This window comes from Podarcis muralis, chromosome 12 (genome assembly GCF_964188315.1).
Source record: "Podarcis muralis chromosome 12, rPodMur119.hap1.1, whole genome shotgun sequence".
NCBI lineage: Eukaryota > Metazoa > Chordata > Lepidosauria > Squamata > Lacertidae > Podarcis > Podarcis muralis.
This window is the reverse complement of record NC_135666.1, coordinates 13,768,163-13,792,771: the sequence shown is the minus strand read 5'-3', so window position 1 is coordinate 13,792,771 and position 24,609 is coordinate 13,768,163. Positions and strand designations below refer to the sequence as shown.

The 24,609-nt window shown below is 43.5% G+C and overlaps 1 protein-coding gene across 1 annotated transcript; it reads right to left on the bottom strand.

Annotated features, from left to right (window-relative positions):
- Window positions 1–266: 266 nt before the first annotated feature.
- Window positions 267–16,789, bottom strand: NOM1 (nucleolar protein with MIF4G domain 1). Its single transcript, XM_028750137.2, has 11 exons — window positions 15,755–16,789; window positions 15,007–15,131; window positions 13,753–13,948; window positions 11,618–11,941; window positions 10,811–10,921; window positions 10,298–10,465; window positions 9,348–9,469; window positions 3,771–3,903; window positions 2,374–2,505; window positions 1,819–1,928; window positions 267–705 (listed from the first exon to the last, which is right to left on the bottom strand). The coding sequence occupies exons 1-11, from the start codon at window positions 16,679–16,681 to the stop codon at window positions 528–530; spliced, it is 2,526 nt and encodes an 841-aa protein (XP_028605970.2). The 5' UTR covers window positions 16,682–16,789; the 3' UTR covers window positions 267–527.
- Window positions 16,790–24,609: the final 7,820 nt, after the last annotated feature.

The following is a 24,609-nucleotide window of genomic DNA, read 5'->3' as shown; positions in this document are numbered from 1 at the left end:
TCCAAAGTATTTGGAGTGGGTAACATGGAGTAGCAATGTTAGTTTCTGCACTGATTTCAATAACAATAGTGAATGGACTGTCAGAGAGACATTCAATGTACTGTTTGCATTAGCTATCAAAATTTTAGTAGAATGAATTGGGGGAGTGGGGAGTGACAACCGACTGGCATGAGAATGAAGAATTTAAATTAGCACTATAAACATGATGTGGCAATACCACCCGCATAGCTGAATTTTTAAAAAGAAGTTCAAATGCTACATTAAAATGCAAGGGTACAAAACTTTTATTTTCAAAAATACACTGTATAGATAATAATAGACTTCACTAGTGACTGTGTTTTGTCTTTTAACAGAAGGATAATAAATACTAGCCAGTTTGAATATCAAACCTCGTCCAGCTCCACATTATTGTGAAGGAACTGATCAGAACATGAAGTCTGCTGTTTATGAAAGACCATCCAATTCAAGTCATTCCCAGCCCCCATTAAGTCTGCATTTCCCATAAATAAAAATTATTGGACCTAACACTATAATTTTAATTTAGATTCTTTTGCTTTCAAAGTCCTAGTCAATAGTTCAATTCTCTCTTTTAGCAAAGTGGCTTCTTCAACATTTTTGTGAGCTTGATTATTCTTCAGCAAGAAATGGGTGAGGAAAAGCTTCAAGCCTTCATGCAGCATTCCCAATTTTGGGTTGTCAGCCAACCTGGAAAAGCACAAAGAACTGCAAGTTAACCAACCCTGTGTTTTCTTTAGGGCAATGTTACATCACTAATAGGGTACAGCCAGGCAAGCAGGATAGAGCCTTACAAAATATTCTGGGGCATTGTATGGCTAGGCTGGTGACACCATAAGGAAAACCACATTAGGGCTCTGCAGCAGAACTGAAATGTTCCAGCTTCTAGTTCCAGTTAAGCTACAATAATGGGGAGAAAAGACAGAACCCCTTTTTGACAGTAAGGTGATGGTTTGACAAATTCTACCTGAGACCAGGGTATGTGGGTGGCGCTGTGGGTTAAACCACAGAGCCTAGGACTTGCCAATCAGAAGGTCGGAGGTTCGAATCCCTGCGACGGGGTGAGCTCCCGTTGCTCGGTCCCTGCTCCTGCCCACATAGCAGTTCAAAAGCACATCAAAGTGCAAGTAGATAAATAGGTACCGCTCCAGTGGGAAGATAAACGGCGTTTCCGTGCGCCGCTCTGGTTCACCAGAAGTGGCTTAGTCATGCTGGCCACATGACCCAGAAGCTGTACACCGGCTCCCTCGGCCAATAAAGCGAGATGAGTGCTGCAACCCCAGAGTCGGCCACAACTGGACCTAATGGTCAGGGATCCCTTTACCTTTACCTGATACCAGTGTTTGAAACTCCCATTCTTCAAGGTGCATTTTGCGACAGGGAATTTCATTAGCGCAAGCAGTTTTCTGAGCTCTGGGAGCAGGACTACACCTAAGATTTCAGATTAAAACTGCAGAGTGGAAGGAAAGGAGGACCTTTTTCTGCATCCCCACGTCCAGCTACTCTTTGAAGACTGGAGAAGAGACCCTCTTAAGAATATTGGGGGGTGGGAAGGTGAAGGACTAGACCATGTGGAAAATGAAGATACTATTTTAGCTGCAGTTCATTCACTTTCAGCTTTGTATTCTTGTTTTTAAAAAGTGCACCTAGACATTCTGTTGTTGCGCTCATATCCTAGGTATAAGGTGCCGTTTAGCTCCCAGCTTTCATATCTTAGTTTCTAACACTATCTGAGACAGAACCCCTTTTATCATTAAAATGATGGTTTGGCAAATTCCACCTGGAACCCCTAGGATGACTTACTTTCCAAAGATGTGGTTCAGTTCTTCTGGATCTGTTTTCAAGAACAGTGCAGACAGTACTTGTCGTAAGAAGTGGACTTTTGGCTTGTCTAATTCACTGAATTCAATTACCTAGTTAAAAAGCAATGAAATGTCAAAAACTCTTAAGACACTCTCAAGCTATTAAGCTGTCATGAAAATGCTAATGTTATTAGTATTAAATAAATCACCTGTACACTATTACCAAAAGAACAGTCATTAATAATTCCAGAGAGCTCAGCTCACAATGGGATCTAAAGCTTAATTGTGAATTCAACGCAAAAAGACATCTGTTTATTGCACATACTGGCCAATTAACAAAGAAGTGGGAAAGATTTCATGAAACAGCATCACCCTGGGTACTCCTGCATGGATACTGTTGCAAACCGAGATTTCCCCCCATAGAATAACCATTTGCTTTGCCTTGCTTGTTAGGTGACGTTACATACCAAAGAACATGCACATTATGCACGAGTCCATCAGGAGATCTAAAAGTAGAGTTTTTCAAAACAACAACAACAAGAAGAGTTTTGCTTACCTTGAAAACAGTGAGGGACAGAGACTTAGTCTTCAACAGATGAGCCAAGAGATTAACTAAATTTGATACAGCAGTAGTGGACAGGTTCCCCAAATCTCTTATTTTATCCCACATACTGAACTGGAATGTCATCTGGTTTAAAAAAAATAAAAAAGAGAAAAGCCTGTTTATTAACAATCCTATTCTCACAGGTAAGCTGCTTGAGGGCCCTCAAAAGGCAATCTAAGTGCTGCTCTGCAAGCAGAGAGGAAGGTAACACTAGCAGGTTGACATTTGTATCACTGGAGGACCCTGCCCTGCCTTCAGAAAGCTTACGAGGTAAAGCGGGGAACGCTGGGGTGGGCACAGGGGCACTAAATCTAAGCCTCTTTATTTCCCCTGGACATGTCCCAGAAACTGGCACAACCCTATCCCAGCTCAGGGATTGGCACAATTCATTCTCCTCCACTGCAATCAAAGCTACCCACCTTCCCCAAGGTATTATGGCAGGTCACAGGATATGGTGCTAGCTTCACCAGCTGACCTCCCCCTCCCCACCCCAAATCATCAATATAAGGTAGGATCACTTTGTGCAGTTAATTACTTGTTGCAGCATTGTAAGTTATGTGCAGTACATTCTGACAGGCCAAATAGTGATAGCCTCTGACTCCAGAGAGGAACTTTTAGACGTAAAGTAGTTGGAGGATCAGTAGTGGAAGAGAGTAGGGTACAGGAGATAGATCTTCCCTTTTTATCTCCCCCCCCCTTTTTTTTTTTTTTTTTGCTTTTTCTTCTGGTCTGGCCTCCTTGGAAAGGAGGAGAGATCATGCAGACCATGCTTTGCTAGAGAATGGATTTGTCCTCTCCCTGACGCTTGCATCATCAGTCATTCCTTCCCTTGCAGTTGCTTCAAGGAGAAAGAGGACAGAGGGGAGAGGGAGGGTAATTTGTGTGAAAGGGCAGACAGCGTCTCTTATGCCTCCAGCTACAGGTTCCTGCCTTATGGTGCCCTTGTCATGAGAGACTGTCCCTTACTAAATACAGAATTGAGGGTTAATTTAAACACTGGAGCACACTGGTCCCAGAATGTGTATTTGCGCGCTCTCTCGCTCTCTGTCTACTTTCATGTGTTCCAAATCATTTAAATGGATATGGCAGGGAATGACTCTGAAATATTTCCCATACAATCCATCACTAAGCTGTGGTTCCTTTCTGAGACAATGCTGTTGTTTGGCTTTACAAGCAATATGGAAGGGTTATGGCTCCCCTACCCGAAACGTATTTTCTACATAAATGCAGCTATTACATTTAGCAGTCATGTATTTAACTACCATATATTACCATTTGATAACACCACTTTCATTCCCAGAAATTTAAAAGGTGCAACCAGTAAAGAGAAAGACAAGTTCTCAGCTTACCTGGAATCGCTTTTCATATTCGCAAAACTTGGCAGACAAATATGCATAGAAGGGGTTATAAGTCTTCTCTTGCAGGCAACAGTCTATGAGGACATGGACAATCTCTCTCTCCTGCTGATCTTTCAGCCTAAGCCTAAAACATCAATTGCCATTATGTAAATTCCATTTCCTGAATGTTTAGGCTGAACTACCATAAAATGGAAGAGTTACTGCCACCCAATTCATTCTTGACTCGAACTCAATCCATTACGCATCAAGTTAAAAAAAAAAAAAAGGATCTAAATAGTTTATGCCAAACCAGTTTCTTCATTGCAGTGTATTCTGCATAATGATTTCAATAATATATGGACAACAAGATCCATACCGTGGGTTTCTGGAAAAGAAAGCATTCTTGACTGTGTGCTTTGCATAACATACAGTTGTGGAACGATTACTAATTTTTTTATAAAGAGAAAAGTCTTGATAGGAAGGGTAGGTAGGACTACGATCCATCTTTGAATGCAGTGGTGTGCAAAGGAATTGGGAGAGGGCATCCCTTTGTATGACAATATGTAGATAGCTCAGTTGTAGATAGGAGTGTGGTGCTGCTAACAACAAGGTTGCAGGTTTGAATCTCATATAGGACAGTTGCAAATTCCTGCATTGCAGGGGCTTGGACTGGATGATGCTCAGGGTCCCTAGCAACTCTACAATTTTATGTTTGGCCTCTGTTTTACAAAAATCTGGGTTATCTACAACCAGATGTCCTTCCTGGGGCTGATGAGAGCTGTAGCCCAAAGCACCAGGCTGAGGGGAGGCCAAGCTATTCTGAATTAAGAAATTGCTAGTGAGTGACCGAAGGAAAAACTACCCTCTCAAGTTTTTCCAATTCCTAATTGAGGGTGTTGGGGATTTCAACCAACCTAATTACAAAAATATAATCAGCATTAATGAGTTCCCACTGGCTGTCTCAGCAAAAAGTCTGGCAGGACTGAACGGCCTCCTTACTCACAGAGCTGGACCACGCAGAGGATTAAGACGCTGTTGGCAAGGAATAGTCTTAACTTGTGCTGTACCTGTTCTGTCAAATAAGTCTGATTTAGATTCCAGAGCTGTCAAATGCTTGGCAGCACTAAAGCCAATTAAAATGAAAAATGCTTAATATTATAATGCAGAGAGTGTCAAGCACAAAATTTGCATCCTTTCAAAATGAGGCTTTCATCTACATGGCTGGGATGGCCTGATTTTGCTAAGGTATAGATAAAATGCTTCATTTTACACCAAGCCACTTTTCAGTGAAGTCAATGGAACAATAATGTGCAATTTGTAGCAAACAATGCCACTGATCGCCCCACAAGATGTTATTAGTCAAGAGGATCAGAAGTAATGCAACTAATTTCTGTAGCTAGCGGCAAGGGTCACCAATGGTGCTCTCCCTATCACATGAGACCCTCCCTGTCACACACCACTCCCCCGCTGAAATTATGCTTGAAAGAAGCATCCTTTTGTAGCCAATATAATAAATTGTGCTTGGTTGAGGTGCCCACAAGTTTCTTCAGTTTGCAGGTGTGCCCACAGAGTATAAAATATTGGCAATTCCTGACCTAAGAGCTGAGAATGAACATAGGGAGATATGTGGATGCCAGAACACTAAGGTTCTCATATATTTATTCCACAGGATTTAGTACCATTGTTCAAATGTTTATGACAGGTGGCCTTTAACCTGAAGATGCAGCTGAAAGCCCACTGAAATCCATGAAGTGAGTACCTCACATTTCATACACAACAATGATTCATAGCTGAATTTAATTTTAGATAGTGGGGTCTATGGGACCTCCCGTTACATTTGTGCACATATGCTTGCTTACAGTAATAATGTTTTTGTAAAAAAAATTTGAGTTTAATTTAAGCCACCTGCAGCTGAGATGGTTAGTGGGTCTTAAATTTTCAAGAAACCTCACAAGCACACAACAAGGGTGCATAGAAATGTGTTCCTACTAGGCACTCTCCAACTAAGAAACTTGATTGAGCTTCCATATTCACTCTTTCAAGTGCTTCATTGTTTGGGCTTTCTCTGATTGGGTTTAAACAGAAAAGGATTCCTTCACTTGGTAAGTGTGCTATTTGCCTATAATTTAAGGCAAAAAGCAGCCTCTCTCTCACACACCCTTTAAAGAGATATTTTGCTTTTCTGAGTGGCAATTGTTTCTCATCTTTTCAGACGTAGGGTCTACTCCTACATCAGAATCTTAAATAATGTTGCTGCCTACTTGTTCAAATGGAAGATTCTTGCCGCTTTCTTGAGCAGTGATAAACTCTGGGACCAACATTACATATGAAAGAGCACTGGAGACTTGTGTTGTGTCATTATAGTATATGTTTTAGTTAATATACAAGCAAAGCATATTGGACAGTAACAGGCAGTCCACTGGGCAGCAAACCTGCAAATGTTGCATCAGATCCCAGAGAGCACCTCCTTCTGAGGCTTTATCTCAATTTAGACAACTCTAGCTAAAAATCCCAGGTCTCATCTCTAAATTCAAATGACCTTTTCTCTCCCACCCTCCCTCATATGTATACACCCTGCGGAGTCCTGGTTTTGGACCCCACCCCCTGCAGGTAGATTGCCCATTCAAGAGAACATTCATAGCCATTATAGGAACATTAAGGCGCTTTTGTCAGATCCCATCAGGGGACACTTTAGGGAAAGCCATAAAGACAGACCATTTACAGTAATCAGATAGATGGACAAACTCATACCATCCCCTCTCTCAAAAGTGGTTCAGCTACCATTAAATAGCTCCTGGCTGAAAGTTCTCTCGGGAACAGAGAACTGGAGAAGTTAGCAAGTAGCCAAAAACATACAAGTGAACCATGATTAGTTATTTACATAACAGAATATTTCCACACCAATTATATTTACTTCTCTAGACAAAAAAGAATTTCCAACCAGTAACAAGGCCCCCAGAGCATTCCTACACAGGCCCTCGTTTGGCTCCGTTTCTCAGAACATGAATCATAAAATCCTTAATCATAAGCAGTTCCTCCTCTGTCCTCCATTACATTAGGAAGACTTCTGAGATGAATGGCATTTCAGCAACAAAAGCAGGGTGAGGTTTACTCTTGCTATTTACCTAATTTGTCAGTGCACTCAAGCACCAAAAAGTGATACCTACCTCCCCACCCGAATTGAACAAGCAGCTTGGCAGCTAACATTTGTAAAGCATTTCTACCTAGGCACCCCAAATCCCTGAAGTAGGGAAGATACTAAAACAGCTGATTCCAAACACACCACTCTACTGACACAACACACCTTGCCCAAGGGCTCCATAGCACTCAAATGTCTGTAGCTTTTACGCCTGCTTGGCAAGCCATTTCTAAGCATGCTTCCATAAGGAACATGTGAATGTCAAACAGTCTCGCAGTGAATAGTTCTTTGCCAAGAAACCCCTGAGTTGTTCAGCAGGAATTGTAATGGGCCAGGCTCATGAATCTCCTGCAGATTTGTTACCCCTTCCGCTTTTTACTACACATGCACTGAATCCTGTTCCATTACAATATGGCTTTATCTAGGAGCAATATTCCACTAAGACTGACTTCGCTCCAGGGAGCTGCCATGAAATCTTCCTCTCCTCCCATGCCCCCAGTGGTAGTGGACAGGATCTCTAATAGAGGCAGATAAGCTTCTCCATGAGGACCGCGGGTGGCACTGTGGGTTAAACCACAGAGCCTAGGACTTGCCGATCAGAAGGTCGGCAGTTCGAATCCCCATGACGGGGTGAGCTCCTGTTGCTCGGTCCCTGCTCCTGCCAACCTAGCAGTTCGAAAGCACGTCAAAGTGCAAGTAGATAAATAAGTACCGCTCTGGCAGGAAGGTAAACGGCGTTTCCGTGCGCTGCTCTGGTTCGCCAGAAGTGGCTTAGTCATGCTGGCCACATGACCCGGAAGCTGTACGCCGGCTCCCTCAGCCAATAAAGCGAGATGAGCGCCACAACCCCAGAGTTGGTCACGACTGGACCTAATGGTCAGGTGTCCCTTTACCTTTACTAAGCTTCTCCATCAGTTTACTTCCCTGACTTTCAGGCTTCTGAATTATTCCCACTGTATGGTGTTGCCTCTGGGGTGTGCAAATTTAAGGGCCTGGTCCAACCCATTTAAACTTTCATGGCACAGAGAAGAGGTGATAAGAGGCTTAAGAAGAGGTTGTTCTTGCTCATGGCTGAAGGCTCCTGCTGGTTTCTCTGCAAACCACTCACTTCCTGTGTGGAGAGCATTTTATCTTGCACAACTGTGGCAGAGCTTTTCCCCAGCAGCTTTACTAAAAGTTTCCAGCTTTTTTATTCTCATCACTGCTGACAGGCTCCTGAGCAGACAATCCCTCAGCTGCTCGTTCATCCCACCCACGACTAAGAGCTTTAAGAAGCTGGATTTCTGGGTCAACCTTGACCCATTGCAGCTGATGATTACTCACGACCCTCATCTCCTGCCATGCAACCTCCAGGCTCACTTTCAGGATTGCCTCACATTCCTTGGGAGTCTTGTTCTTCTCATGTTGGTTTGAGTTACACTAGGTCCCAGTTTGTAATAACAGCTCATATTCCAGACCCCAGTGTTAATGCACTCTCTGCTTTGCGCATGGCAAAAGTTTCCAGGAGCGGCACAATAGGGTTTCATTTCATTTTGACAGGGTCCAAGAATCAGTTTGTCTTACCGAGAAACCTATTTGTCCTCACTATCAAGTACTCGAGTCTTCTTCCAGGCTTGAGGGACAGGTCCCTCACTTGCACAGATATGTACTTAGAAATTTATTTATTTATATTCAAGCTGCTGAGCAAGTGGAGCCTGTTAAAGGCATCTGCTAGCCTTTCTTGATAAAGGATAAAGAATCCTTGACCCAGCAAGTGTGGGCACCTGCCTTTGGATGAGAGAAATTTGTGATTTTTAAAAAATCATTTAATTTAAAGTTTACAAAAAGAGCTTACGGGAAACAGGCAGACAGCAAGTCCATCAGACCTCAGAAAGCTGTCAGCGCAGCCACACACAAGGCTGCTCCAGTTTAGCTCACCCAAGCTAAAACTCTCCTCTTCAAATTCAACCTCTCACTTTCATGCTGTCCCCTTCACCCTGCAGAGCACTAGCTTGAGATCCCACCCCCTGCAGATAGATTGCCCATTCAGGAGAACATCCACAGCCATTAAAGGAACATTAAGGTGTTTTTTTTTACATCCATCAGGCAACACTTTAAGCAAACCATCAAGACCGGCCATCTGATTTCAGTTAACAGGCCTAAATTCACAAAAAGGTGCAAAAAAATTATTTTCTCCCTCTATGAAGCAAGCTCTTTTTCAAAAATGGGATTATATCTTAGGTTTCAATACTATGCACAATTACTTGAAAGTAAGATCCATTGAATATTTTACTTCTGAATAAAAATGCATTGCATTGTAAGAATGTTTCTAACTGTTTCGGGTTTGCACCAGGCAGAATGTACACTTGCTCCAGCTAGTGACTTTGCCAGTTCTTATGCACAAGAAAGGTATTTCACATCCAAACAGTGGCTTAAGTTTCTGAAATCATCCTACCCTGGTGACTACTTACTTTAAAAGTTTTTCAAAGGCATCCAAAAAGTCTTCGCTAGTCATCAAGATACAAAATATATTCCTCCTAATATCTGTGTTCATTCTTTGCTTACGAGCAAGCTCCAGAATCTTCGAACTCACCTGAGTAGGGGAAAGGGTTGAAAACTTAACATTTCACAAACTCTTAATATCGCGGATGAATTTCGTAATTTCAAACAGTCTGGTAACAACTTCATCAGGAATATGGGCGAAGTCAAATGTTTCGCTTTCAAGCTACATAACTTTCTCAGGAAGTGAAGAAACCCAGGTATTTTCAAAATGTAATCCTCAGGGCCAAACTAGATAGTATGTTATTCATACTTTTTGAAGTGTGATTAAAATGGGTACAGTGGTACCTTGGTTTAAGAACAGCTTAGTTTATGAACAACTTGGATTAAGAACACTGCAAACCCGGAAGTAAGTGTTTTGGTTTGTGAACTTTTACTTGGAAGCAGAACATGTGCCGTTTCCTGTTGAGTGTGTTCAGTTTGTAAATTGAGTCCCCTGCTGCTATGGGAAAGCATGCCTTGGTTTAAGAATGCTTTGGTTTAAGAACGGACTTCTGGAACGGATTAAGTTCGTAAACCAAGGTACCACTGTATTATTGTTTTGAAGAAAAAGCAGCAACAAGGATTTGATCTGGAACTTGCTCGCAGCCCAGCACCAGTTTTCCAACGTGAAGCCCCCTTTCCTACTTTTTTTCATGTTGTAAGCCGCCTTGAGCTTGATTTTAACTATGGAAAGGCGGCATACAAATAAAATTATTTTTGTCTGTACCTTTGAACAGATTTTGAAAGGAATAAATTTCTAAGCACAACCACAAATACCTTCATTTATGCTCATTAAGAATCCCTAGAGCAAGACTATTCTTTGGGAGTCTGTCTTAAGACACACTTCCAGAGTGACGTTAATAGGGAGGGTCACATTTACCTTTCCCACAGTTAGCATTGGTTGCATTTGGTTGCTGGTGCTGTCAATCATTGGCGCTCCGCTCCATGACGATCCAACAATCCACCACCGACCAACTTGTTCAGCAGTTAGGAGAGATTCCAATGACACTCGAAGTTGAGCTTCTTTTCCAGAACTGCTATTATGAGTCTTACAGAAAGGAAGAATGCTATGTCAGAAGATTTTTTAAATAAAGGGTTTTGTACCTAGTTGTCAGCCTAATTAGATGTCATCCAGTTACATCTGGCAGCAGATATGATGGAAACCCAGGCTGTGGCTTACTTGAACTGAAAGTGCTCCTCTTTTTGAACCACTGGTAAACTCAGCAGCCAATGCTCATACTGAAAACCAAACCTTGTTGCGCTAAGACAGTCAACTGTTCTACATAAGGAGCTCCTAAGCCCCAGGATGTTAGTAGCAGCTTTTGCTAATACTCAAGTCTTTGTTCACAGTGTATGGAAGAAACATGGCAATATGGTTTTTCATGGAGTTTACCAGTGTCCTCTGCAGCTTCCTTAGTTTCTCAGCCGGCTCTGGATCGTACCCAGGGATTTTTCTCATGTCATTGTTTTTTAGTGCCAGCATGGTCTCCAACATGAAACAAACCTTTAGAGAAAGACAGTAAGTCTGCATTATTGTTCCAGTACCTAAAACGGCAAAGATCTGTAGCATAAAAAAATGGACTAGAACCAAAGTTTTATACCCAGCGCTAAGACCAATTTTTAAATGTGTCAAACAAAATCAAATGTTTGACTGATTAATTTAGAACTGAAGAAGCTCTAGTTTGTAAGTTTTCCAGATAATGCCCAACACATCATAGCATAGTGCAAGTGGTGTTGGGAAAATATAGGGATACTAAAGTTCCTACCAAACTCTGATTTAGGGTGGTATTCAGTGCTTCCTGTCTGCTGATGGAACAGGGAGAGGGAGGTGATTATTACTATTATTTATTAAATTTGTATACTGCCCTTCATCTGCAGATCTCGGCACAGTTCACAACATAAAAAACACAAAATACATAACAAATGTAAGAACAAAAACCAAATCAACAACCCCCCTTCCCACAACACATTTAAAAGAGAATTGCATGTTAATCAGCCAAAGGGCTGGTTGAAGAGGATTTTTAGGGATTCCTTCCCCCACAGTGCCCCCCAAATCTACTCTAGAGGATGAAGAAAAAATTGTCAAAAAATGTCTCGCCCCTTGTTCCGCTGACAGATTCTTTCCATCCCAGAAAGCATGGGATACCACATTTTGATGAAAAAGTTACCCCAAAAAGGTACTTTAAAAAGGCATTCATACCCTTGACTGGTCCTGGAATTGCTTTCCTACTGCGTTTGCTTTTTTCTGGGCCTCCGTGATAAGTTCTTTGAGGGCCAAAGCATCATCTTTCCTCAAGGAAAAGCCTACATTTTTCAGCAGCAGCAGAATTAGTTCAATATCCTTTTCAGAAAAAGTGCTAACAAGCTTCTTTAAGATGTCGAAGATCAGCAGTGAATGCACTACATAAAAGTTATACAAATGAGCAATTAAGATAAGGAGGTTCTCGCATTCTTTCCCTTCAGCTTCACTTTTGTAGACTTCATCAAATTTCCGCACCACAGTTTCCAAAAAGTGAGCACCAACCTGGAACATTTAACACACAAACATGATCCATGAGCTGCTGACCATTTAAACACTTTAAAACAGAAAGCCAACAATGTATAACTAATGTTGTAGTCCTAAAATTTGCTGACCAGCAATTTAAAAGTCATATATAATAATATATATTATTAGCTGCTGTGCTAGCATAAGATTACTAATCACTGCATTAGGCTGCATTACACAGACAAGTCCTTTCACTCAAGACTGTTTCACAAGTGATATCTGAATGAATTTTAGTTTGGCAGGACACCCTTGCAAATGCTAATGAGCTATATCAAGGTGATTAAGAAAGAACAAGTGTAGCTGTTCAATATAATTCACAGAGAAGCACAAAGTCCACTTAAGCACCACTTTTGAAAACAGCCTTAGATTGCAATGGATGGTGATGCTCCTGTACACAGGGCAGGTCAGTTATTAAAATGAATGTGTGACTGCAGAAAATTTGCACACTGATAATGTGGTGTAAACCACTGAGCCTTGGGCATGCTGATCAGACGGTTGGCGGTTCAAATCCCTGCGACGGGGTGAGCTCTTGTTGTTTGGTCCCAGCTCCTGCCAACCTAGCAGTTTGAAAGCACGTCAAAGTAGATAAATAGGTACTACCCCGGCAGGAAGGTAAACAGCATTTCCGTGCACTGCTCTGGTTTCAACAGAAGCAGCTTAGTTATGCTGGCCACATGACCCGGAAAAAACTGTCTGCGGACAAATATCGGCTCCCTTGGCCAATAAAGCGAGTTGAGTGATGCAACCCCCGAGTCGTTCGCGACTGGACTTAACTGTCAGGGGTCCTTTACCTTTAATGCAAAGGAGCAAGTCACACACCCCTATGCCTTGTCAGGTCTCACCATCCCTAGTCCAACATTTTAGCCACGCCACCGTGCTGACTTTCAGACTGCCAACAGCAGCTTATTGTTTTGTTATAGTAAGTGCCCTTGAGGTCATTTCAAGTTTGCTTTCCTGAGGGAAAAGATGTGATTCAACAAAGAAATACTAATGAACCTCTCTTTCTACAAATATTATTCAATTAATTATGGGTATTGGTTGATTACAGAAAAACTGAAGTGCTCCTTTGTTTAAACAAATGCCCCCTTTTCAGTAAGTAGCTATACTACAATAAGTAGCTATACATACTATTGTGTAGCAAAAACAACAAAGAGCCTTGGGGCACCTTAAAGACCAACAAATTTGTTTCCTTGACATAAGCTTTCCTTGACCATCAGATTCATGAAGCATATTCCTGAAGTTGCAGGTGTGTGTGTGTGTGTGTGTGTGTGTGTGTACATGTGTGAGTCTTTTTGTGGGGAGGTGGGCAGAATTGTAAAAAGTAAGGCCAGAGAGAGAAGTGATTAACTGTGGTCCTTCATAACAAACGCCCCTTTTCAGAAATGGCTGGAAATCAGAACATGCACTCCAGGCTCCTAGAAACCAGTGTCAAACTTCCTATTAGTTTTAATAGAACTATGGCAAACAAATCATTACTACAGAACACACAGAGTGAAATTTGCAAACGTTGCTTTTCTCTGTGGTCAACATGCAAAGATCCTTGGCTTTTTCATCACAAAGTTGTGAAGTACTACTTAATGAATATTTTCTGAAATAACGACTTTATTCATATTCTACCATTCTGCTTAACAGCACCTGGTATGACATTGTTTTTTAAAAAACCAAGTATCATAAAATCTAAAATGACCGAAGCATCATGAAATTATTAGTAGACTCCAAAGGAAAGGCATAGTAGAAAAGTTCCTTTATTACTGTGCTACTCAACAATGGGGAAGATTCAGAAAAATTACCTCAATTCCCACTGTCCGATGAAGGATGCTAACTAAAAGCACATGTTCCATCACCAGCCTGGAAGGCATTGCGGATTCTGTAACGCAAGCACTGATAAGGATATCTGTCAACGTTTCATTCATATCTTTTCTACTGTTCACCATGTAGAGCTCCTCCAACTGCCCACTTATAGAGGCTAAATTTGGTTCACTCAACCTAGCGGAAAATAAATCATATGGAAATAAAGTTAAATGTTAGCTTTAATGTTCTGTTTCATTTTAACATCCAGTCATATGAAATGTATTTCAAAATGTGTGTTCATGGGTGCTTAAAGTATATATTTATAAAAACACTTTTGTCCATTTGAGGAAAAACTGATAGGCCATTCAGCTCAATTTGCTTGCTTTATTTCCTGCCTTTCTTTCCCTAACTGAACACAAAGTGATGACAATAATACTTGGAGCAACAAGTAAAAACTGCAGTAGGGCAAGTTAAAGGTAAAGATAAAGGTACCCCTGCCCGTACGGGCCAGTCTTGACAGACTCTAGGGTTGTGCGCCCATCTCACTTAAGAGGCCGGGGTCAGCGCTGTCCAGAGACACTTCCGGGTCACGTGGCCAGCGTGACAAAGCTGCATCTGGCGAGCCAGCGCAGCACACGGAAACGCCGTTTACCTTCCCGCTAGTAAGCGGTCCCTATTTATCTACTTGCACCCGGGGGTGCTTTTGAACTGCTAGGTTGGCAGGCGCTGGGACCGAGCAGCGGGAGCTCACCCCGCCGCGGGGATTCGAACCGCTGACCTTTCGATCGGCAAGCCCTAGGCACTGAGGCTTTTACCCACAGCGCCACCCGCGTCCCCAGTAGGGCAAGATAGAAGTCCTTAAATGTGCTGTCTTGGCTGATTCCTGTAAGGAAAATTTCAATACTCCCCATACAAACTGTCCTGTAATCATCATTTGAGATACTTCTTCTTGTCTGGAGGTCCAGAGGGTGGCAACAGGCCTTTTCTGAGGTGGCTCCCCATTTGTGGAATACTCTCCCCAAGAAGGCTTGCCTTCATTACATACCTTTAGGCACCAAGCAAAAACATTCCTCTTCTCACTGGTCTTTGGCTAATAAAACAATCTCTGGCCTTTTAAACTGTGTTTGGGGGGGTATTGTTTTTGTTTGTTACTATGTTATATATTTCTGCATTTTTACATTGTAAACCGGCTTGTGATCCTCAGATGAAGGGTGCTAGAGACATTTAATAAAATAACAAAATTAAAATACTACCTGTTAATTAGGCCCTTCAGTGTTTTCCTCAGCCTTTCCAATTCTTCCCTTTTTGGGGCATCTATTGTCTCTTCAGACCTTCGCATATGTGGGGGAATATACTTTGTAGCATCTTGGGAAGGATTCTTTAAGAAGGAAAAGAAAAAAACAGACAATGTATTAATTAAATAATTTAATATTTGAGAAAATGGCTGAATATTGAGATCTCATGTGATTTATGGATGAAAAGGAACCTGTTCTGTATATTTTACTATAATGTAAACCATTGATGTGAACGTTTGGCACACTGATATTGCGAAAGGTGGGGAACAAATGCTCTGTGACAATGCGATAGCCAACGTGGTAAAAATCTTCATATTTTAACATTGGCATCTGTACCTAAAAATGTAAAAGGTGACTGTGACAAATGTAGGTTTCCTAACTTATGGACGTTGGAAAGGTACGCTCATTGGGAAGCTCAGATTAGCTGCTGCTCTCCAAGGGGAAAGCGTGTTGCTGTGCACTTGTTAAAGGTATGTCTTAGGAAACACAGGGAGTTGCCTGATACCAAGTTTGAACATTGGGCCATATAGCGGCAGGCCTCCAGGTGTTTCTTTCAGCCTGACCTGGAGATGCCGGGAAGTTAACCAAGTACCTTCTGATTGTAAAGCAGATGTACTCCCACTGAGCTATGACCCATGTCTATCTCACTAAGTATGGGTACACACAGACCCCCTAAACATCCTCCCAATTTTTTTTTTAAACAGACCTCATCCTGCTCTCCAGGAGAGGTGGGTTCCTCGGCTCCAGACTCTGGGCTCCTTAGGCCAGGGCATCTCCTTTCTTCTTCTTCATTCTCGCTTTCTCCTTCGCCACTGGATTCTCCTGAGCTTCTTGGGTCTTCTTCCAGAGCGAAATCCTCCTCCTCGGCCTCTTCTTCCAGGCCCACCTCCTCATCGTCCCTCAGCCCCTCTCCTCCCTCTTCCTCCGGCCCCATTCCTTCTTCCTCTCCTTCCCCCTCGCTGCTCTCGTACAGGCCGGAGAAGGGGGTCCCTGTCTCCAGGGCTCCCAGCACGTAACCCAACCCGTCCCTGGCGAAGCTGGGAGGCAAGGCCGCTGCCTCCTCCGCCAGCCCTTCCAGCGGCTGCTGCTTCTTCTTCTTGCGACGCTTGCCGAGCCCCAGCTGCCGCTCCAGCCGCCGGATCTCCCGCTCCTCCTCCTCGTTGGCCGCCAGCAAGGCTCGCTTGCGCGCCAGGGCCGAGGCCGAAGGAGAGGCCTTCCCGGGTTTCTTTCGAGGGGTCTCGGCAGTGGCGGGGAGGAGGCGCTTCTCTGGCTCCGGGGCCGGCAAGGAAACCTGCTTCTTCTTCTTCTTCTTCTCCTCTTTCTTCCCAGCTGGCGCTGCCGAAGGAGGAGGCCGGGGATTTTCCACCGCCTCACCGCCGTTCAGGAGACGCCGCCGCCGGCTCCGTTTCAACTTGCGCTTCTCTCGACGCAGCTCCCGGCGGTTCTTGCGGCTGCTCGACCCCGGCGGCTCCTGCAGAGGCGTCGAGGGGAGGCCGAGGCCGCCCTCGGGTCCCCCGGCAGCCGCCACGAACTCCCGCACCGCCAGCCCCAGTTTCTGCAGATTCCCGGCCTTCTGCTTCTGCCGCCCTCGCCTCTTGCCGCGCGCCTGGACATTTGGGGCCGCCCGCTTCATGGCCTCTGCCGGTGTACACAAACCAGGCCTCTCTCCCCCCTCAAGCGTTGCACCTCATGGGCGCCGCCATCTTGGCGCGGCGGCTGTTTCGGGCCTTAGAAACGGCAGCGCCACCTGCTGGACCTTCGTTGCAACCTGCACAAGCTTCGGGACCCTTTGCCGGTTTGACTCGTCCTCCGCAAGGGACGCTGGGAAATGTAGTTCCCTCTGGGAACGGAGCCTCTTCGCAAAAGCCATACAGGAATTCTCTATTTGTGACTGTTTCCCACCCGCCTACCCCGGTTTTCAGAGAGTTATTAGCGCTCCTTTTCCAGACGGTTTTCATTTCGCTGTTCATCATCCCTTTGTTGTAACTCTCAGCAAAGGCTATAAACTGACTATAAACTGAAAGGAAACAGAATTCAGCAATCCATTGCATATGAGATAATATCAACAAAATATCAACGAATGGCAAAATTTTCAGCCTCCCAAAGCAATTACTAATTAAGAATAAGAAAGAGGCCCAGCCTTCAGACTAAAAAGACAGCTCCTAGAAAAGGAAGAGTATGGAGATCAGCTCCTCAAGGCTGCAAAGAACAGCTGAGCTATAAGCATTAATAGATCTGGTTCAGGTCAGGCTGATGTTCCCTTTATGGCGTTTGTTTGGTTATTCTTTCTTTCATAAAATTTACATACCATTTGATTGTGGAAAAGAACCCCTCAAATCAGTTTACAGAAAAAGATAAGACAACGAAATTATCACTAAAGCAATCACAACCCTAATTTAAAACCACAGTAGAATAATAAAAAAGTTAAATTAAAACTCGTACAAACTTTTTAGACGTCTGGGTAGGCTTGTCAAAATGTCATCAGCAGATGCTGAAAAGAATACAGTGAAGGCACCTGCCTGATATCAATAGGCAGGGAGTTCAAAAGTATTGGTGCTGCTACATTAAATGATTAAATGTTATTACTTGATTACACTTGGTGGCTTTTGTTACTTTGGCTCATGGATGGGGCTAGAACAGGGGTCAGCAAATTTTTTCAGCAGGGGGCCGGTCCACTGTCCCTCAGACCTTGTGGGGGGCCAGACTATGTATTTTTTTTGGGGGGGATGAATGAATTCCTATGCCCCACAAATAACTCAGAGATGCATTTTAAATAAAAAGACACATTCTACTCATGTAAAAACATGCTGAGGCCGGATTTAGAAGGTGATTGGGCCAGATCAGGCCTCCGGGCCTTAGTTTGCCTACCCATGGGCTAGGCTACAGCATGGGTAGGCAAAGTAAGGGCCGGGGCCTGGATGTGGCCCAATCGCCTTCTAAATCTGGCCCGCGGATGGTCCGGGAATCAGCATGTTTTTACATAAGTAGAATGTGTCCTTTTATTTAAAATGCATCTCTGGGTTATTTGTCGGGCATAGGAATTCGCTCTTTCCCCCCTCCAAAATATAGTCCGGCCCCCCACAACGCCTGCGGGACAGTGGACCGGCCCCCTGCTGAAAAAGTTTGCTGACCCCTGGGCTAGAGTGTCCTTTCCTTTTCCTTCTAGGGTGCCAGGGCAACTGTTTGTTTATTTGCTTAAGCATCTTTATGTCATCCTTGACAATATGTTCATAGGGTGCTGTACAGCATATTAAAACACATCATTGCATATTCTCAAACCAATTAAACACCAATACAAAATAAACACAGTATAAAAAATACATAAAATAGCAAAGACTACAATCCAAAGCCAACTACCTTTCTCTTAAAGGAGTATAGAGGTGATGTACACCTTGGTTGGAAGATTACCCCAAAGTTTTGAAACTGCTATTTAGAAGATTGGATGGGTTGAAATGGGAGATGGTGTTCTTTCAGATATTTGGCTATTCAGGGCTTTAATGTGTTGGTGGCAAAGAAAAAATAGGTACTGAGCAAGAATTCCTAGATGCCAACATCCAGGTTTGGGTCAAGTACTCTTTGGTGACAGAACCCCAGCAGAGATTTAAAATCACAAAATATACAGCAAGGTAAAGCGTGGAAATATAGACAGACCTTTAAAATATGCCCTTGTGAGTTCCAAAACTTCCCTCTTCCTCTAGCATAGAAAAAGACCACATATTTGGTAAGATAAAAATGGTTTATTTACAAACTTTCCAATGGTCAGATTCCTATGCCTTTCCATACAGCATTGAGAAAAAGTTGCACAAGCAGTAAAACGTTGCTTAGTTACAGTGATGAAAGGTCATAAATTATCGGTATAGGAACTCCAAAGTGGCTTGTGAGAGCCATGTAGTCAGAGTTTGGAGCGAGTAGCTCAAACTTCTTCATATGCTGAGCTCAGGTACATTGGAGGATGAAGAACAGGCTTGATTGCCCAGTCCCTCTCAAGGTGAACTAAGGACAGCTTACTCTATGGTTAGCCCCCTCATGCTTTAGACTTAAGCATGTTGGCTATATGAGTCTGGTTATCCCACATAATGGTCAGCGTAAGTGCTAGGCGCACTTCCCTGGGTATGTATATTTATGATACATGCTTTATTCATAAATTCTTACCTGGATTGGATTTGCTTATTGAAAACATTTCTACCCTTTCCCGTAGAATATTTGAGGTGGCTTACAAACCTGTGTGGGACGCGGGTGGCGCTGTGGGTTAAACCACAGAGCCTGGGACTTGCTGATCAGAAGGTCAGCGGTTCGAATCCCCGCAATGGGGTGAGCTCCCGTTGTTCGGTCCCTGCTCCTGCCAACCTAGCAGTTTGAAAGCATGTCAAAGTGCAAGGAGATAAATAGGTACCGCTCTGGCGGGAAGGTAAATGGCATTTCCGTGTGCTGCTCTGGTTCGCCAGAAGCGACTTCGTCATGCTGGCCATGACTGTCCCTCGGCCAATAAAGCGAGATGAGCGCCGCAACCCCAGAGTCGGCCACGACTGGACCTAATGGTCAGGGGTCCCTTTACCTTTTACAAACCTGTGCCGGCCCATTTACAACCCTTCTCTCACCACTATTCCTTGTGCTTCCTCGTAAGAGCTGTGCAGGGTGTGTGCGGGGGCATTTAGGGAACTAGGTCATCAGTATCTCCCACAGCATCAACCACAGTGTTTGATAAAGTACAGTGATTTATGAAAGCACAGCCAAGCAAAAGACATGTGCGTGTGTGAGAGAGTACATTGGGAGGGTGAGGAGAGAAGAAGGAGCCAGGATCCTTTTATTTTATTGCTTTGTTCTTACCCTAAAGGTGAAAAGGAAACTGAGTCGCTGCATCTGGCCAACCTTCAGCCATATTACTGATAATTGCCAGCAAGAAACCAATTTGCCAGCTTTGACTTATTTGTATCCTCTGCAGTGCCCAGCTAGCCTGGACTTGCTGTCCCCGGGCTGCAGTCCCAAGGCCGTCATTTCTCGTCCTCCTAAGTACTGAGCATATGCATCCAGCTCTGGCTGGGAAACTTTAATAACTCATTAATTTTCAGAAGATGGTTTTTTACCTTCAATGCATTTCTCCATTTTCAGTCATTACATCATGTATCTTAGGTGGCACGAGCCTCAGAACGACAGCTTTCCGCTTCCAAGACAAAAGTCCTTTATGCCTAATGGATATTTCTCCTTCGTTGGCACAGGAGGTCCTGCTGATCTGTCAAAGTATTTAGAGGTTATATTTCTAACTATATATTTATCCCCATGAAGATTCCAAGGTTAAATTGCACTTTACACATGCATAGGAAAACCCCTATGAAATTGACACTTGGTTAGTATTTTGCAGAGGATATTCTGTTGCTAGCATCAGGGTGTGTGGGGTGTTGGGAGAGGGGTAGTACCTCTGGGATACTTTGTCCACCTTTGGTCCCCACCCTTTTGCAGAGCTTGCTCCGTGGTTTCCAGGTATGCAGTAAGCCCTTTGCACCAGTGTGAATTGGAGAAACTTTGGGGGAAAGAGAGAAAACAAAGCCCGACATACAGAGTAAAGAAAGGTGCTGATAAACTGAGAATGCACCAACTGTGGTTGGTAAGACAGCTTTGGCTGTTTCTGGATCAGGATAGCTTAACTGCAGTTGTCCATGCAATGGTAACTTTGCAGTTGAGTTATTGCAATGTGCTATATATGGGGCTGGGGTCGCGGGTGGCACTGTGGGTTAAACCACAGAGCCTAGGACTTGCCGATCAGAAGGTCGGCAGTTCGAATCCCCACAACAGGGTGAGCTTCCGTTGCTCGGTCCCTGCTCCTGCCAACCTAGCAGTTTGAAAGCATGTCAAAGTGCAAGTAGATAAATAGGTACCGCTCCGTCGGGAAGGTAAACGGCGTTTCCGTGTGCTGCTCTGGTTCGCCAGAAGCGGGTTAGTCATGCTGGCTACATGACCCGGAAGCTGTATGCCGGCTCCCTCGGCCAATAAAGCGAGATGAGCGCCGCAACCCCAGAGTCGGTCACGACTGGACCTAATGGTCAGGGGTCACTTTACCTTTATATGTGGAGCTATCCTCGGGGTTGGTCCAAGGGCAGAATGCAGTGGCTAGCTTGCTTGGGGCAAACTATCAGCAGCTTATAACACTTAGCTGCCAGTCTGCAACTGGGCCAGATTCAAGGCGTTCATACTCATATGTAAGACCCTACATAGCTCAGGACCAGATTACATGAGAAACCACCTGAATGACAGTGTGTGTGTGTGTGTGTGTGTGTGTGTGTGTGTGTGTAAAATAATACCCAGTAGATCCCTGGGATCTGCAGTAACTTTTTTTCCTGCAAGTGCCAAATATCACAGAAGCCTGTTCCACAGTAACTTGGAGCAGAGATTTAACCTGGCTGCCCCTGTTCTGTGGAATTGCATTCCTGTCAAGATATGACAGGTGCTCGCTATCTGCACTTTGGGGAAACAATTGAAGACATTTTTGTTCTGGCAGGCTTTTCCAGCTAGATAAATGAGTCCTTGCCATGATTCCTTGTTTTGCATTGTTTTAGATTTCTTTTAAATATATCGGCTTCTTTGCTGTTCTTATTGCACATAGCTTTGAAATGACTGTGTAAATAAAATAATTTTTAAAACCACAGCATGAAAAATTGCTATAACTTAATTCTTTGTAGCAGCAGTGTGCTGACTTTTAAATATACACTGTTTTTCTATAAAAAACCCCAAAATGTTTAATAGGCTTAACCTTTCAAATAAAGGAGGGCTTTTAAACTTGATGTCATGCTTTCAAAGATGAATGGCTTTCAAAGACCTGAAAATTAGCATTAGTGGCCAAATGTATCTAATACATCTACAGTATGTCTGTGATGATGTACAAATATATGAAACTTCTGAAAAAGCATGGAGACATTGATAACCATTATAGCTGCTGTGAGGTTTTGTTTAGTTTTTTTAAATAAGCAGTATATAAATTTCATGCAATAAAAATAGAATACAATAATGTGGATGTTAATTCATATAAGACTTTTCTCCACATGCATCCAGAACTTATTTTCATGTGTTTTTTTTAAATGACAACAAAACCTCCAGCTTTTATGCAAATAGCACAGCTGCCACTGAAAGTGGTAACTGTGTCTTGCTTCCCTTTCCCTATATAACATCTAACAGAACTGGAAAAGCAATGCCAACCTTCTTTGCAATAGGCTGGGTGTGATTGGATTCAGCAGAAGGTAGAAGTGCTGCCAGCGCATTCCTTGCAAGAAGCAATGAGCCAACAGCCCCCAAATGGGGGTATTCCAGTAGGGTGAGGGATAATGACTGAGCTGGCCTTGGATCTGTTGGATACTAAGCCAATCCTACTGCCATCACGTGATGGCATCAAACCCAATGTGGGCCCAGTCACTGTGCCAGCTCCAGGCTGGTGCAGTGATCTGCCTGCCCCCTCCTCACCTTCCTTCCTAGACAGCACTCTCAGCCGGGCTGTGGATGGGTGGCAGACCCTCTCCATTAAGGGCAGTGACATAGGGTTGCATTGTATATTTTCTTCCTCCTGCAGCCAATGATGCGAAGAAGGGTAGGGTAACGCAGAGGTTCACGATTTCACAGCATAGATAAGTTCTGCTGAGCATTATTGTTGGGCATGTAGGAGGCAGCTGTACAGCTGCTGGTTTTGGCGGTAGCTATGTATTCAGTGTAACATTTAAGTTCTTCCCTACGCTTGGCCTGTATGCCAAAGCTTAAAGAACAGTCAAGATCATAGCAGGGGGAGATACTTCCTCTGAAATATGCAAGGGACAGAAGAAACAGATATAACACAATTTCTTAATACAGTGGTACCTCGGGTTACAGACGCTTCAGGTTACAGACGCTTCAGGTTACAGACTCCGCTAACTCAGAAATAGTACCTTGGGTTAAGAACTTTGCTTCAGATTGAGAACAGAAATCGTGCTCCGGCGGTGCGGCCAGGTTCAGGTTAAGAACAGTTTCAGGTTAAGAACGGACCTCCGGAACGAATTAAGTTCTTAACCCGAGGTACCACTGTACACAATAATTTTATTTTCTCAGTGGGAAAACTGTCGGTTTAGAAATTGGCCTTCCAAAGTGTTAACACAATAATCTTCAAGCTACCAATAGGATTGCTGGAAGCATCATAAAAAGTTGTGACAGAAACCTAGCTTTTAAATTAGCTGCTTGTTAAATATCACAGTTCAAAAATACACAGCCATAAATCAGAAGAGCATCATTAATCAATGCCACACATTATAGGACTTTGCATTTCCTTTATGAAATTTATATAATTAATGCGTCCATGCCAAGAAATGTAATTCTTCCCTCTATGAGAGACTTAACTTCAACGTGAAAGTTGACCTAACCTTGGGAACACTTACTTGTATTATATTGTCATTTATAGGGTGGTTTTCATCAAAGCTCAAGTGGTAAATATTTAACAAGGGGACATTTCCTTTTGCCTCTGTCCTTTCTCCATATTTGTTAAATTAATGGCTTTATTTTTAACTTCAAAAAAATGTCAGTCCCTTCTGATCTAGCCCTTGATGTCAGTCGTTATTCCCATTAAACCACAACCATGCCTGTCATTTTCACGCAGCTGTTACTATGTATGATCACAGTGGGGAGAAGAGAAAGTCAAAGTAGAAGAAACAGCAGTGAATTAATTCCCAAAGCTACAAAGACTGCATCCTTCATTTATAGCAGTGCTGGGGGAACCTGCATCCAGCAGGCCAAACTGGGCCCTGTAAGGCTGTTTTTGCAAACCACACCCATCTGTCTCACACCTGACATCATATGTGATGTCAGATGTGGGACATGTAGAAATGCCCAAGTTTTCCATGGGGAACTTACCACTGATCCCTGCTGAAAGTCGGCTTGAAGTCACCATCCATGAACTCAGTGACCCCCTTCCCTATTTATAGGTTTTAATCTCTTCATTGGGACTAGATATGGATTTGATGGCTCATGTAAACAGAAGAGGATGTAGGTTTTTTTTGAAAACAAATGGGAATTACTGTAAATCCTCTATATTTGCTCTGTAAATACATATTTGATGTTCTTAGGCATCTTTTGAAGACTTGTCATCAGAAGCTGTGTCCTGCCTTGACCACAGGGCACAATAGACACTTGGGTGTGATTTCGTCAGCAAGGAAGCTAGTATCAGGCTGGAGTCGCAGGACCTTGGATAGCTCCTTGTTGCCAATTTGCTGTAGGGAAATCTCAAGCTCAGCTGAGCCCCTTTATCCTTCTCAGCCAAATCAACTTTCCCAGACTCCACGCTTTTGCTGAACAGTGTGAACCTTTAAAGGGGCAGTCCTCTGGCCTGCAACCTTGTTCTCAGTCACTTCTCAAGAAAGCTCTCACTTTGTTGCCTTGTTATTGCCTAGAGATGGCAAGGCTTGTGGTGAAAAAGGGGCTAGTTCCTCATGAGAATTGGGTTTTCAAGGTGCATATTGGGAGTTGGGGCAAAAGTTTAAGGGGTCAGTGGCTTGACGGGCTCCTGTGTTGGGGTCTGAGTCTGGGAATTCAACGGCTTTATGGCTTAAACTTCTG

What these genes read in the sequence shown, in the direction of transcription:
- NOM1 (XM_028750137.2), bottom strand. Translation starts at nt 16,681, where the DNA reads ATGAAGCGGGCGGCCCCAAATGTCCAGGCGCGCGGCAAGAGGCGAGGG. An exon ending in CTCCTGGAGAGCAGGATGAG is followed by an intron (nt 15,132 to 15,754) that starts GTCTGTTTAAAA and finishes TCCTTCTTAAAG; the next exon opens with AATCCTTCCCAAGATGCTAC. An exon ending in CTGAAGGGCCTAATTAACAG is followed by an intron (nt 13,949 to 15,006) that starts GTAGTATTTTAA and finishes ATTTTCCGCTAG; the next exon opens with GTTGAGTGAACCAAATTTAG.